The sequence below is a fragment of the Aspergillus aculeatinus genome (genome assembly GCF_003184765.1).
Source record: "Aspergillus aculeatinus CBS 121060 unplaced genomic scaffold BO66scaffold_46, whole genome shotgun sequence".
In the NCBI taxonomy this organism is placed as follows: Eukaryota; Fungi; Ascomycota; class Eurotiomycetes; order Eurotiales; family Aspergillaceae; genus Aspergillus; species Aspergillus aculeatinus.
In genome coordinates, this window is record NW_020291515.1 from 100,488 (window position 1) to 115,775 (window position 15,288).

The 15,288-nt window shown below is 49.3% G+C and overlaps 3 protein-coding genes across 3 annotated transcripts; 2 read left to right on the forward strand and 1 right to left on the reverse strand.

Annotated features, from left to right (window-relative positions):
- Positions 1-48: 48 nt before the first annotated feature.
- BO66DRAFT_430935 (Zn(II)2Cys6 transcription factor) lies at positions 49-1,690 on the forward strand (the record flags this gene model as incomplete). The annotated part of the gene is made up of 2 exons (XM_025650555.1): positions 49-184; positions 249-1,690. 2 exons carry the CDS (start codon positions 49-51, stop codon positions 1,454-1,456), a joined length of 1,344 nt encoding a protein of 447 aa, XP_025500738.1. The 3' UTR covers positions 1,457-1,690.
- Positions 1,691-3,089: 1,399 nt separating this feature from the next.
- On the forward strand, positions 3,090-3,460 carry BO66DRAFT_164014 (uncharacterized protein). The gene has a single exon (XM_025642248.1). It carries the CDS (start codon positions 3,179-3,181, stop codon positions 3,407-3,409), a length of 231 nt encoding a protein of 76 aa, XP_025500739.1. The 5' UTR covers positions 3,090-3,178; the 3' UTR covers positions 3,410-3,460.
- Positions 3,461-3,833: 373 nt separating this feature from the next.
- On the reverse strand, positions 3,834-7,054 carry BO66DRAFT_404274 (camp independent regulatory protein; the record flags this gene model as incomplete). Its single annotated transcript, XM_025648924.1, has 5 exons — positions 3,834-5,488; positions 5,766-5,887; positions 6,107-6,158; positions 6,775-6,776; positions 7,044-7,054. 5 exons carry the CDS (start codon positions 7,052-7,054, stop codon positions 3,834-3,836), a joined length of 1,842 nt encoding a protein of 613 aa, XP_025500740.1.
- Positions 7,055-15,288: the final 8,234 nt, after the last annotated feature.

Sequence of the window (15,288 nt, forward strand, 5' to 3'; positions counted from 1 at the left end):
CCCCCTCCTACAGCTGAGGCTACGTACTACTACTAAGTTAGTGACCAAATGCGCCATCTCAACTTTCGTTCGTCAAGTTTTCCCTCAAAGCCAGCCTTACAATCCCTTCCTCAATGGCAGAGCCAAAGAGACAGAGGCAGAGACAAGTTCGTCACAGGTCCCGAAACGGATGTCGAACTTGTCGGTCTGTAACCACCCCTCAAACTGGAACCAAACTGCGCCCCCGGCTCGCTTTTACTGATCCACAGCCATCCCGATCTGCAGAGCCAGACATGTCAAATGTGATGAGACACCGGGTGCGTGCAATCAATGCACCTCCACCGGACGCCACTGCGAGTACGATGCTAGCCGGTTGCCACGCATCTCCGGAGCAATTGCAAGGACCATCTGGCCACATTCCGTTGTACAGATCGCCCCCACTACCCGACCGGATACCAGCACCGACGAACAACGATGCTTTAGCATTTTCTTCCATCAAACGGCGCCCAGGATGGCTGACTGGTTCAATTTGGAAGTATGGCAGCGGATAGTCCTGCAGATCAGCCATGCGGAGCCGGCCGCCTACCACGCCGCCGTGGCTCTGAGCGCGCTTCACGAGGATGTCGAGATGCGCGGCCTTTGCCGCGCCGGCAAGCAGGGTATGCATGATCCGCATCATCGCTTTGCGTTCGAGCAGTATGGCAAAGCGATGGTCATGCTCCGGCGACGCTTGGCGTCGAATGATCCTCAGGTCCGGCTGGTGGCCTTGATATGCTGTATCACTTTCATCTGCGTCGAGCTGCTTCATGGCAGCTACAAGAGCGCGGGCGTGCATCTGCGGAGGGGAGTGCAACTCGTGGAGCAGCGTGATGGGTACTGGAGGCATCATCCGAGACAAGGCTCGCTCCCTACCGCACAGCTTCGCTACGGGTCTGCGACCGAGGCTGCCCTGGTCCAAGCCTTCATGGTGCTCGATGTGCAAATAGCACAATACGAACAATCAGATGCCCTGACGCTTGAGCAATCGACAGGCCAGAATGCTTACCCGTCTGTGACCAACAGTCATGGCAGCCTGATGCATGAGCAATCAACAGACCAGGATACTTCCCTGACTGGGTCCAGCAGCCTTGGTAGCAACGCATTTGTAAGCCTCTTAGAAGCTAGACAGCGAATCAACATCCTCATGAGCAAGGTATCACACTTACGAGGGTCCTGCGAAACTGTTTTGCACGACAACACAAAGGAACCAGCCGTGGTGCAGCGGGCGACAGCACAGCAGGACATCATGCTAGCTCAACTGAGCGAGTTCGCGGTATCTTTCGAAGAGCTTGTGGCGCGTCGTGATCCTGGCTCCTTAACTGAGGAGGAGAGGCGCAATATCGCCCTGTTGCGCCTGCAGCATCTGTCGTTGTTAAAGCTGGTGGATATAAGCCTGGCCGCTTCGGAGGTCATTCCGGATCGCACTTTGTCAACGTGAGGCAGACCAATGGGCTCGTTAGGGCCTTCTATACCGAGCCTCAAAGCTGCAGCCAGAGACAGAAGAAATCTCGAGTTTTGAAGTTTCGAAGTTTGCTGGTAGCTAACTGGTAAATCGGACCAGTTCGGCAAAGCAAGGAGAGCAACCATAATCTATAGAGTCATCAGCACATTTGAGATGAGTGATTAGATAGTGTCGACCAGTGTACATAGTTTTTGGCTGACCGCACAAGATAATTGTCCAACACGGATGAATCATTCAGTAACCCAGTGATTAACTCTCACTATGTGTGACTGACTACCAGACATAATATGGTAAAGAGCTGAGTTCTGCCGGCGCCACGACCGCATTTGAAGGGGGTAGCGGTAGGTGATCCTACCACCGTTCGGTGACAGCCATAAAATGAAGTCGACAATGTGATTGCTGCAATTCAATTCCACGCGCAATACGCCCATTTCCAAAAGAGGTGGCATGTAATCAGTTATATGCCGTAGTGTCCGATCACAAGCCTTCCACACGAGTCTCACTTGGACCATGCAGGAGGTGTGGTTACTGATCCGCAAAGATCGAGTCAATTTTCCAGGCTTTCACGAACTGCCCGGCCGTTGACGCTCTGATCCAAGTCAGTCAGGGCTGCAGATGCCGGTGATATATCCGCCCCTTCTGGGATGACTGACTGACAGAGGTGCAGATAGCGGGCAGAGACAACATGACTCCTCCGCGACTCGCCTCCCCGCCCACGTGTGACTGCACCAAAGTCAAGAGCATGACCATCTCAGCCCCCGACCCCTTCTCCAAACTGTGTACCACGGCTTGGACATTCAACGCATATAGCCCGTGAACGCAGGGAGAAAGCTCACAGTCCACGACCCGCAGTCTGCTCCAGCTGCGCCTCGACTCAGTCGCCTCGTCAACAGCGTCGCAGTCAACCGAGCGTTGCCTGTGGATGACCACCTATTCTTCTTCGGGGAATGTTGATTGATAGAGTAGAGTGACTGCGGCAATTAACTAAAATACCTGCTCTGAAACCCGGAAGACAGTTTCCCTCTGCGAACCTCACCTGCCCGTACACTGGGTCGAGATTGATCCCAGCAAACCGTTTCGATGCCCGCGGCTCTGCGGCTCAGCCACATACAGCACACCAACATATTCCGAGCTGGCAGCAAATCCATTGCGGGTCTCTCCCGCCTCTGTAACCTCTGTAAATAAACCCTTCCGCGGCCATTGGCTCGAGTGGGTCAGCGCTGGGCGGGCGTTTCAGCGATCTTCAGGGACGACTAGCCTGAAGACAAGCAAGCGGGGGGACGTGGTGTTGCAGATTTCAGCTGGGTAACTTAGTAGAGGAATTGTCGTGGAATGATTAAAGAATGGAAGAACTAGACTAGGCAGATTTGTTTCACCACTCGTAAAATGAGGAGGCCTGGATTGGGGATCCAGTCATGTGCCCGCCATCCACCTCAAGGACTACTAGGTATGTACATCCTCAGGTCCCGAGTCAGCCAAGTATCCTTCCTATCTGGTCTGGCTCCACCGGGGCAAATTGATCAGGGTCATCTCAAAACATATATCCTCAATCCTGATACATACCTACATTCTGAGAAGCAGAAATCGGGCGAAAGTGGGCGTAAGTTGGCACCTGTTTCAACGTGAATGAAAAGGCCCGGACTTACCGCCGAAAAGATTGAGGTCACTCGATATTGAAATATATCTTTTGATTAGCTTATGGTTTTGAATGAGGCCAGGCGCAAACCTGGAAGCTGGTTGTGCATGGACCCAGTCGGCGTGCAGATGAACCTGGGCTATAGTTGTCTGCTGAGCCAGGTGAGACAGCAGGTTTTGTGCCAATTATTAGCAAGTGGGGTTGACCACTTAGACAACAATGGCGGCAGTGCTACAATGACTACAATGACTCCAGGAACAGTGGGTGTCAGGTGCAGGAGTTTGCAAAGATGAATTTGAGATGTTTCTTATAAATTCAACGTTATCATCGTGACTAGTCACCGGACTGACCGATCCCATTGCAATTCTCGACCTCAACGCAGGATTGAAAAGAAGTCACCCGTGACATATAATAAATCCCGCCCATACTGTATAGTAATGCACCTCTTTGTACAACGCCGATTCTGTGCAAATAAGACCGAAAACAACACCATAAACCAGACCGAATGGAGAATAGAAACAATGTCGTGGGGCTGGGGGGGGCATGACCATTTCAATCTGAATAGCTCAACCGGGTGCAAAATGCTAAATCATGTACAAGAAACAAGGGATATAAGGCAGACGTGAGAAGATTGATGCTAGCGACAACACAACCAAGTGACAACAGCTTGCGAAGATGATGAATGATCGTGAGAGATATATCTCAACCATTGGCTGCTTAAGCTGTGAAAACTCGATCGAGTTGTCTGAGAGCCCGCATATCTTCCCCACCGAATCCGATCTTTTCGCTAGGGATGTCCTTGGGCCCCTCCGCTCGCCCTGTTGCCGGAACTGGAGGAGCGGTAATTGAGGGTAATCCGCCAGACGGTGCGCCGTTCATTAGAGAACCAATGCTGGGTACAGCAATGCCGGAGCTATTAGGCTCGAGAGGCTTGGAGACCACCGCACTCGGGGGAGGGATATGAATGGCGTTGGATGGAGGCTGGTTCAAAAGCCGGGGGCTCCGCACAGCCGGGCCAAGGCCGTTGCTGTGTGATAGAGGATGTGGTTGCGTGCGCGGAGACGCACGTCGAATATCCGCGTGGTGTGCGAGCTCTGACGGGCTTCGATGCAGCATCTCGTGCGCTTCAACTGGTGTGCGTGGCGACCGACTTGCAAGCATCTGTACAGACGAAGGGGGCAAGGCCGGAGGCATCGCAACTTCAACCGCATGAATTGGTCGCTCGTGGGGCGTTTGCAAACCGGGGGGCTGCGGAGGTGGCGGTAGAGGAGTACCAGGTGGTAAGGACGCAGGATGATGATGATGATGATGATGAGAATATGCGACATGACTACCGGCCGGAACTGGAGGTAGATATGAGGGATAGTGATGAACCGGAACAGGCGGCGTGGCCAGGGGAGTTGGTGGCCATGTGTACGACGTCGTGTATGGGGGAGCATGCGTAGCAGCGGCGCGAGCATACGGTCCCATCGGATGAGGAGGTACGTAGGCTGCACCGGCCATGGGGCCACGAGTCACGACAGGAAGATTCTGCTGATCGTTGACCGTAGATTCTGGGTAGAGTCCCTTCTGGGGTCGAACATGTCGCAAGGCCGGATCTGTTGAAGGTTGCTGGAGATTGGCAGCAGACGGGTGCGATCTTGAGTAATAGCTGATGAGATGAAGATGCTGTCCGGTCGAGGTGGTGATGCTGAACGACTGTTTCATCAATCCATCGGGTTTATATCGATAGCCATCAGGTCCTTCGTCCACGCCGTCCCCCCGATCGTCGTCGCTGCCTCGCGCACTATCTGGGGTCTTGCCCCCTCTTGACATTGTCGTTTGTGCCACACCAGTTCCTCCTCGCTTGCCTTCCATTTCGCGATAAGTTAGGAAACTGCCAGAGACCCGGCTCGCACTCCAGGATTTGCCATCGGTCCATCTTCGCATACCCGCCTCCCTTTCATCCCAGACAAAAACTGACCCCGAGCGGATTAACTGACGTTCTTTTTCCGACAGTCGTCGTTGTACTCGGGGGAGAAGGCCAATGCGACAAGCTTCGAAGAGGATGATGGCGTCCGCTGGGGTGCGGACGTGGCCGTGATACGTCTCCATCCACCTTCGGTGATCTGTGTAGGTCCCCGTGATGACGGTTGGTTTGAGCGCCAGGGCTGGGTGATTCGTAGGGTACAGAATATTGAAAGTTGAGTGGAAGCCGGGGCTAAACAATGCTGGTCCCTCTGACGACAGAGGGGAGTTGGTTTCTGCTCCGTGCCTTGTGTGTGTTGGAGAATCAATCACGGTAGTGGATATTTCCCGATTAGGAAACTGATGCAGCCCGGGCGGTATCGGCTTTGATCTTGCCACAGCATCCACAGAAAGTGAACGAGGATCTAATGGTAAGAAGAAACGAGGTTAATTTGCTATCTATGTATAATAGAATGGGAATGAGGGGGTCGAGGGGATAGTGTAGAGGGGGATGGAATGCAGATGGAACCAAGGCAGCAAGGAAGGCAAGAGAAAGTAGGGAGTGGGGATGGGCACAACTGATAGGAGAATAAAGAAGGAATGCAGTCAAGCGGACCGAATCAAGCGTAGAGTTATACAAAGGATGTTGAGACAAGGAGGCTACATAATGCAACGAACGGGTTCACCAGTTCAATTACTTACAGTGGGAATAATTGCGGGTTTGAGCGTTGCTGCTGCAGTCACAGGTAGAATCGGAGATGATGAGAGAGTTGTAGGAAGGGTAGATGGTGGTAGGAGAGAAGAAAAGAATAGGCAGAGAGATACTGGAAAAATGATTATTATAATCCGAATGGTAATCAAGTTCAACTAAAATAAAATAAAATAAATAAAATCCGAGGGGGGAAAAGAAATGGAAAATAAAATAAAAATATTCAAGTGAAGAATTAGCATCAAAGATAGGGTGGGGAACCAACCTAACTTTGAACCCCACAGGGTTAAGCAGTTGTGTTTTGGTTTATTGAATGAGATGGAAATAATATTACTCGAAAATCTGGGTCGGATTTAATTGCGTGTTCGCATGAGCATCGGCTACAGCTGAATACACATTAGTAATCTAGTACATGGACCGGACTATGTATAAGTGAAGTTGAATCGGTTTTGCATAAATAGTTATTGTTTTGGATAGTTATCAGCAGCAGCCCTCCTGATTTATGAGTATCTTCCTCGCTGCTTCTTTGATTACATCCGCCTCTCTATTTTTGCCTCATGGTCTCTCGGAATTATGAACTAGTGTAATCCTTATCCATTCGTGATTTCAGCCCCAGCCAGGGTCAGAGGATGATGGCTTGGACCTCTTCTTTCTAGGCGCCATGCGAAAGATCAGCCAGCCAGATTCAACGACCAAGAAAAGTGGGTACAGATTAAGAGGAGGCCGCAGCAAATGATTTCATCTGATATTATTTAGTTGCTGGATTTATCACAAACAAAGCGAACCTTGTTTTTAACCTTTTCTTTTTCGCCTAATGTTCATCCATGGTACTGGAGAGCGAGGCTGGTGGGTGAGTTCGTTCGCTTCAATTTATCACCGCGCTATGCCTAGGAGCATGACTGTCGGGTCAGCTAAGCTCCAGGTAATTTAACCTCTCCTGAGTCGCACCAAAACTCTCTCGGGAATATAAGTATAAGTGTGTACAGTTATACTTTCACACACTACTATGTACAGGTAATCATATAACTAGCAGTCAAGCAGTGAACCTAAGAAGAGGGGGCTCATTCACGGGTGGAGTCTAAACTCAGACAGGCAATCTACTTGCAAGAGGTAAGTTACTCATACAAGGTGGTTTTAACATCATCATCGTCGTCGTCGTCAGCATTTGGACTGCATGTACTGTATACCACGACCGACACCCAGAGTAACCGGTTGCATATGTGATGGGTAGTACAAACTCCTGCCTACAGGGCTGTAGGATTCCCACATACCGGATGTCCATTCCTTAGCAGGTTGATATCGATAAGCATCCAAGGGTGATGATACCATAGCACCTGGCACTATTCTCCTTGCTCATGGGTCTGCTGCCTTGCCATTTTTAATGCTATGGCAGCTACATAATAATATGTTACCTAGATGAGAGACAGCGGAACCAAATCTCGGCTACCCTCTCGGGGAGGGGGGGACAGAGTTGTCTTGGCCGTCAGAACTCATGATTCAGAGAAATTGAGAATATTCTAAGTAATCCGAACAAAAAAACCCAGAAAACATGGGCAGGATATTGTAATACACTAGTAAGATACCAGTGGCGCTCTGATCGCTTGAAACCAACCGGAAATTGATTAGTGCGCGACTTTCTGAAGCTTAAGCTTAATCCAACACGAGGAACCTTAAGCTCGCTTAGAGAAAAATCAAAAGCAGACCTCGGGACGGACAAGGTCTTGCCTACCAGGTTCCCACTTTCCCTTTTCCTTTTCCTTCCCCCCCCCCCCTCCATCCCCCTCTTCCTCTCCCCTTCATGACCTCCACTGTGGCTGGGAATCCACTTTGTTCCATGGCCGACTTTTCAGTTCCTGTCGAAGTCTTGAGTCGTGTTATGAACTTATGTACCTCCGTATAACTCTGGATTATGTATCCGTGTCGTCCGGATCTTACTTTGCCTGGTTCGGGTTTTCATTGCAATGATTGCATGCATTGTGATATAGCTGAGTAGCTGGCTTCAGCTCTCCACTGTTCATCGAATCTTTTACCCGTGGCCTAGAAGGAAGGCCGGCATGGATCATCGGTATTGTGAATTTGTGACGAATCAATACTCACCCTACTCATACTCATCTCATGAAGGCAAAAGAGCATAATATTATTATTGACAACTAGCTCATTCCTTCAATCCTCAAGCAAAAACGGGCTTACATAGAGTGCATTCCCAATGATTTAGGGTTAGATCATCCCCGGGTTACGCAGCGGTTCCGCCCGAAAGAAAAGTGACCATTTCTGGTCAAAGCTGACGACATTTTTCCCTTGGGGTTAGCCCGCCGGGCTAGCCGGTGTATATGATCCATGTCTGACCGTCTTGACTCAGAGCAGAGGAAATGGTCGTTCATTTCCCTCGGACTACCGGCTATCGGCAACCCAAGCGACAGCCACTGTGGCGGTTTGAACTCGTATTGCTGGCCATCTGATCTCCAGATCTGGATCAATCATTATTCACGGCCTGCCTCGATTAAACGAGCCCTTCAATAGCAGCAGGGGAGCAGAAGATCTCCGCATCGGAGTGATCAAATAGACTGAGCGGGGGTTTTGCGCACGACAACAGCGTGAATTCACTGAGAAGTACGGAGTAAGCGATTTGCGATGATCCAATTTAGCAAACCCGCCATCACGGAGCTCCCGGGCTGACTCCAAGCTCCATCGCGTCGCCGGTTTTTGCCCCCAACTTGTTCGAGGCTCTCTCTCCCTGAAACCATCCCCATCCTAGTCTCCGTAGCAAGCAGGGGTCGGTGGTTCGGCTAGACTGACAGGTCTGGTAACTCACACTCTACCCAACTCAGTGCAAGGTTACTGTACAGTTCTTTCCCTCAGCTGCAGATTTATCCGCCGGTTGGCAACCAGAATTTACCAGGCATGAGCAGAAAAACCCAAACCCATGAAAAGCTTGACAAATCTTATCCAGAACGGTGGTTCGCCTGACACAACTGTCTGATCAGTAAGATAGTGGATCCCAATGATAGCTGACCATGGTCAGATAGCAAGCAGGTACTATGAGACTTCGGATGGCAAAGTTTAACTCTCACGTAAACGACAGTTTAAACTACTCTAGGATCAGTCATATGCACAGCGATCGGCCACGTAATACCTGATCTACCTACTCTTTTGCTGGGCGACTTATCAAACTGTAGGCGACCTCTTCCGCTGTCCTATCAGTGGGGAGAGGAGTAAGTAAACTTTTGCGTTGCGGGCGCGACTTTTACTCCCCGACTGTTTCTTACTCGTACATGAGTACGGTCTCCGTACCTCTTTTTCTTTCTTCTTTTCCTAACACTATGTAATTTTCGCCTCGGGAAATTCCACCAGCCCTGAGACGCGCCAGTTAGGCTCTTTTTGGCTTTTGGAACCCTCCCCCGGAACTTATTGTCCAGTAGACATGGCCACTTCGGTGATAAAGTTGCGGGCGCAAGGTCGAGCTTTGGCCGTCCGCAGTCGCTTGGGCTTACTCTTTTTCTTTAGTTCTAGTTCCAAAAAGGATTGATTCGCTTACATATGACAATCCAACTTCCCTTTTTTTTTTCTCTTTGGTACAATTTTAATTTTGATTTTTCCTTTATTCTTTTCTCCCCCACCAATTTCCCGACTGGGTCTAAACTAGGCTTACCTGGTACAGTACATGATTAGTGTTCACCGTGCTCTTTAAGGAACTTGCACAGCCATCTCGATCAGGTCTACCAATCTTCATTCTCGGGGAGGAAAAGGTGGTTTGTTCAGTGAGTTGCCTCAGCCTATCAGAAATAGGAAATCAGTCATGTCGCAGGTGATGAGACAAAAATCTATTGGGAACCAATAGTACAGTTACAAGAATGAATAGGCCCATTTTGACGTTGTCAGTGCGCGCCGAACGCATAGACAATCAACCCCCCCCCCCCCCCCCCCCCCCCCGTTCTTCTTAACCCCTAGGCTGCCAAATTCATCATGTATCTCATTAGCTGGGAATATATTGAGCCTGATCAATTCCAAAATGACAGTTTTAGTTACGATTTTATGTCAGGGAGAAATTCCTTTTTCTTGGAGTCAGTCCGTTAGTTCTTATTTGCAAGAACGAACAAAAAAGAAACATCCCTGGGATGTATGACCTTCACACAGCCCCGTCCTTTAGGGTACTATACTGAGAAGCCAAGTATGCCTCTTTCACTTAGGCTACTTAGAGTAGTGCAGCCGAACCGGAGCACAGTCTAAGTTAGTACGGTCGTACTCAGGATAAGCGTATCGCCAACAAAGTCGGTCGCATCCTGGCCCGGTTTCCTTGGCTCCTCTTGGCCCGGCCCACTACAGGATTTCGTAAGTTATTCGGGCCAAGCGACAGGGTGGGCTCTTTGGAGGAGGGGGGGGTAAAATCAGGAGTGTCCTGAATCTGATACTAAACTGCGGACTAGTATTTACAGGGCTGGCCCTGTGCAGCTGATGTCTCACATGGCAAAATGGGCAGGACCAAATCACGACCGGAGATGCCTTCCTTTTCCCTTCTTGCCCCAATCCACCCCCAAAGGTCCAGTTCGTGAATAACAGGGGAGCGGCAAAATACCCTGAGTTACTAATCACAATGGCGAAATCTACTCCCGTATACTCCGTAGCAGCATAAAGAAAAAAGCAAAGGAAGACAAAAGGGCCCCCAAAAAAGATCCAGAATAGATTAACGTATATTGAACCATTATGATTACGGTACTCCCCGTTTCAAAAGAGTTAGATTGGTGTCACCCGATCAAGTGCTTAATTTTCTCTTGCTTGATATTCCGAGACTCTGAGATAGTAAGCATCCTTTTCGTATTACTAGTAGTCTCTACAAATGTAATGTCTCAGCTCGGACCGGACACACGATATATGATTATTGCGAGAGACTGCGAACACAATCTGAAAAGAGGAACAAATCCTTAGTAGGTACTTACAAACAGGTTACCTATTCTCAAAGGAACCTAGTAACTAATCAAACCACCAATCACCCTCGGTCCCCGCAAGCTGTGGTTAGTGTTACAGTCCGATGTACTGTATGTACTCCGTACCCTGCAATGCAATAGTTTGTAGGACTAAACCGATGTAATGCACTTTTGGGCCCGTATGCACAAACTTCTAGTGTCACTCTGCTGACTGACTCGATTGCAGTCTGGACGTTCTCCCTACGACACTGGCGGGTATGGCGGCGGACAAGATGGATATGGATAGCACTTACACATCACCCGCAGCGTCAATGCTCTATCTCTCTGTGTTGCGACCAGAAACATCCGGACCATGTAAGGTGATGCAAAGTACTACTAGATCGATCCACCGCCGCTCGGATATACACTAGATGGTTTTCAGTAGGATGTACCAAGTGTTCCCTGATTCCTTGATACTAAAAAATGTGAAGCATAGCCGGTCATATGAACGAAAGATCTGAGGCCGCAGCTCGATTCTCCGAGAACCAGGCTCACCTGTATGCGGTAACACTCGCGACGCTAGAGGGTATGCTAAGAATTGCTACCTAGTACGCACAAGAGTAGCTAACGAGTGGGCAGTAACCAGCCCAGGTAGTCTAGAGTGACCGAGAAGGACCGCCGGATAAATAAGCACAGCGCTCCCTATGGTTCGTCTCATAAGGCAGGCTAACAGTTGCGATCAAGCTTTAGTCTCCTACCGAAGAATGCAGCTAGCTGAGTGTAATCTGTACAAGAACCTTGTTGCCGCCAGAGTAAGGTACCATGGCATTGGGGTCAGTCGGTTGCGATCAGCATCAACAGCCAATCCAGGTCGATTGAGACCCTCCCTTCTCTCTAAAGTCCGAAAGCCGAACAATTATTAGAAACGATCGATCCTTGTCGTTGAATTGTGATCATGGCCACAGATACTCTAAATTATCCTGAGGTGGTCAGACCGATAGCTATCACATTCCCATCGCAGTTAGATGGTCAGCCACTACCTATCGTCTGGCCGGTCGATCCGGATAACAGGGTGCCAATGTGTTTCTGTCGCTTCCCATAAGCTTAGCTTCGCGAGGAGCAAATGCGATAGATAGCAGAAGGAGAAGCAGCAGAAGCATCATGGATGTCATCGGACACAAAAGACCCGTCTACTGCCTCAGTAGTCCTTTGGGGAGAATTCCCCTGGAAAATAGAGATCCCTTGCATGTTCGAGTCACACGAGGGGCAGAGAAGAGGTTACTCCTGGAATCCTCTCACATCAAGATCTATCTGGGTTGCGACACCTGATGTCAACTGGTATGGTCATGCCCCAATGCAACCCTTGATTCGAAAGATGTTCCAATTGCCCAATGGGCGCCATTTGGTGAAACGTTACACGGGGCTTATCTCCACTAGCATATTTGATTTAAGCTAGATTCTAAAGGAAATCAATCGAAGAAGAAAAGTCCGACCAAGGTTTTGCCGAACTGCCATCTTCTACTTTTCTTTTCCTCGTTGGAGAGTGTGCGATATGCAGGCGATTGGGTCGGTAGGTTCTGTTTTTGATCCATTTGCCTTTTCATTCTAGTCTTGCTTGCAGGGCTTCTCGCCGTCTTTTACAGTACTGTAACAATGGGATTGAAAGTGGCGGGGAAGCACAACCACAGGGCATGCAGGCATATGTTTCTTCAGTATATGAGTACGGAGGGCAACTGCAGATCCAAGTGGAAAGATCTTCCTTCCTGTCATAGTGGTCAAACCAACACCCACCTTTCATTTTCTGATCGTTGTACTCGCAGATCAACTACCCGAGATAGATATTGCGGACTGGGATCTGCTGTTGCACCTTCCCTCCTCTTTTGTAGTGGATTTTCTCTTTGGGATGCATAAGAATGGTCGGTCGAAATTGTATTCTATACTCAGTATAGTGTGTTTGGATTAGGTTAAGGTACGGAGCAGCGAGGGGGTGACGCTCCGAGAGTCAAAAGTCAAACAAGCACTAGGGAGAAAGACTAAGTCAAAAAGCTTTCGGTTCTAACTTTTTTCTTGCCAGCCAGACGGGCAGAGCTACTTCATGTAATACTGACCAAGTACGGAGTAATAATAGTAATCCAAGCTTGCTGTCAAATGAAACCACATATTTATAGCTTACTTCAATAACACTCCGAAGCCGTCGCTCTGGGCATCCACCGGTGCAGACCTAGTCTCTCGACTATTGCCTAGGTTAGTGACATACTCCGCATCCGTGGTGGGCTCTGTTTGTTTGTCTCCTGTTCCCTGTCCCTGCTTAGTCCACGTTCCGACTACTTGTAATGGGTGTATAATCACGAACATAGGCGTCTCTGTGTAATTTCCCCCTTGAAGGGAACGGGAGATTGACTAAACAATGAAAGTAGATTGTTTGTTCTTACTCCTCCTATCTATAAGCAGTACTTCCTCCGTAGGCGCAAGATACTCATATTAAGGTCCCATAACCGAGGATTCTTATCCTTGGTCACAAACTCACGCCCCAAGTGTCAAAGCGCCGCAGAAGCCAAGCCAGCCCATCCCCGCTGGCTACTACGTAGAGATTGATGTCGTTCAACACGAGTTTTGCGACTGGTTCTCCGTTAGTTAGCTGCTTATGGATAAACTCAGCCAGCTATCTCAGTATAGCGATAGTAAGATAGGCCAAGGCTTAGCCAATCCTTAGGTTTGTAATGTGTCCAGTATCCTTCTTGAGGTTTTCACAGAATATCTGCGTTGCACTGCGGTCACACATGGTCTTTTGTCCATACATCGTACTTGATATCATTACACACACACACACATACTTAGTTTGGGTACAATGTGGTTTGGGAAAGAAGCTACAGGGATTTGGGTTTAGACAACCGTTAGACTGCCTATTCTGATTCTCAGTAAATCGAAGTGGCAACTGGATCGACCATTAATCTGAAACTTCAACCCCCTCCACCTCCCCGCCCATCAAATTGTCTCTTGTCTCTAAGCGAGCAGAGAGTTCCAGGTTGGGATGTGGATAGCTGGGAAAGAGCGGTGCCGAGCCGACAGTTCCGTATCGCGGGTGGGAACAAAGAGATAAAAAAAAAAGAGGAAAGAAGGGAAAGCAAGCCCAGAGGTAGAAGCGAATTTAATTAGGTAAAATTGGAGATTGGTAATTACCAGCTGGGAGGGAAAGAAAATCACCTTGAAATCACACATTCTAAACCGAACAGGTGTCCTCATCAGGTTGCCGAGCAAATCCAGCCGATACGAATAGGCGATCCACGGGTCTCCGTTCTAGGCAGTTGTCGCCCAAATTGGTATCAAAAAATCATTTCCATTCCAGTCCGATCATAATTCAAGACAAACAATTCATGCTATGGAGTCCTCTTGTATCAGTTATCAGTAACCGTCCCTTCCGTCTGTTGTTCAAGTTTGCCAACAACGTTGCTCTTCAGATTGGGAAGTGATTCCAGGCCAAGGCTTTAGGTCGCGTATTATGGACGGAATAGAATTGAACGGTCCTTGGCTCCCTCCCAGTCTGTTGGGCGTTAACTCTGTTCCCAGTTTCCATCTGACGCCGGAGAAAGACCGAGAGAATATGCTTAACACCAGTAAGGTTGGCAACTTGGCATTCTGCCCGGCCCCCTCAACCCCTCCCTTCCTTCGCCCCCTTCTCCCGCGTGGTCAATCTGATGTGACCCTCTCTCTTTCCTCCTTTCATACGTGAGAGGTAATAGATGTCTCTGCCAATCTGCCAATCTGCCAATCTTCCAGCTCATTATTTTGACACGATTTTGGTCATGCATGGCAGATCCGAATTGAGCCTGTCAGGGTACAGTCATTGGTGGGGTCTACGGTCAATCAATTGTCCTAGATAGATTACTTTCAGATACACCGTATGATGATGACCCGATGCTATGCGCGATCGAACTGTCTAAAGTAAGTAATACCTTACGCCTTATTGACTCTGTGACGGGTCTACTCATGAAGCCCAAACAAAACCTAGACCCTGAAATGAAGATACACGGCGATGGAACCTCGTGCCGAACCCGAAGATCGAGCCCTCCCGCGCGCTTCGCCGAGTTTCTCCTTTCAACCTACTCCGACCTGTTGAGAACTCATTGCGGAAGCTGAACCACTTGAGTTTGCATCTGAAACCGCCTGATCATCGAAGTGTACTCCGACATGAGTGAAAAAAAGAACAAGGCCCGTCGGACCTAGAATTTCTGCCGAGCAAAATCCACCGTAGACGAGGGGGTGGATCGCGGCCCAGCGAGCCTGATTCGGGGGGAAGAGAAGTGGGCTGGGTTTGTTTCTGGCGAGGGCTCCGCCCAGACCGCAGCTTGGAGGGAATAAAGTATCCGTTCGGGGTGGGTATATTCCCTTAGGTTTTTCCTGTTTCCAGTCCAGAGGAGCAATAGATGGGACCAAATAATCCTAATTACGGCTTTCCAAAGTTTTCCCGGTCGGTTAGAAGCGCCCCCTTCTTCTCCCTTTCCCCTCCGGACCTGATTCCCGGGTCTGGTAGTGCTGCTGAGTAGTTGAATCTTCTTCCAGTCCTTGACTCATGGACATAACGCTGTGAAGGGAGTAGGAGGACGGATCCAAAGCT

What these genes read in the sequence shown, in the direction of transcription:
- BO66DRAFT_164014 (XM_025642248.1), top strand. Translation starts at nt 3,179, where the DNA reads ATGGTTTTGAATGAGGCCAGGCGCAAACCTGGAAGCTGGTTGTGCATG.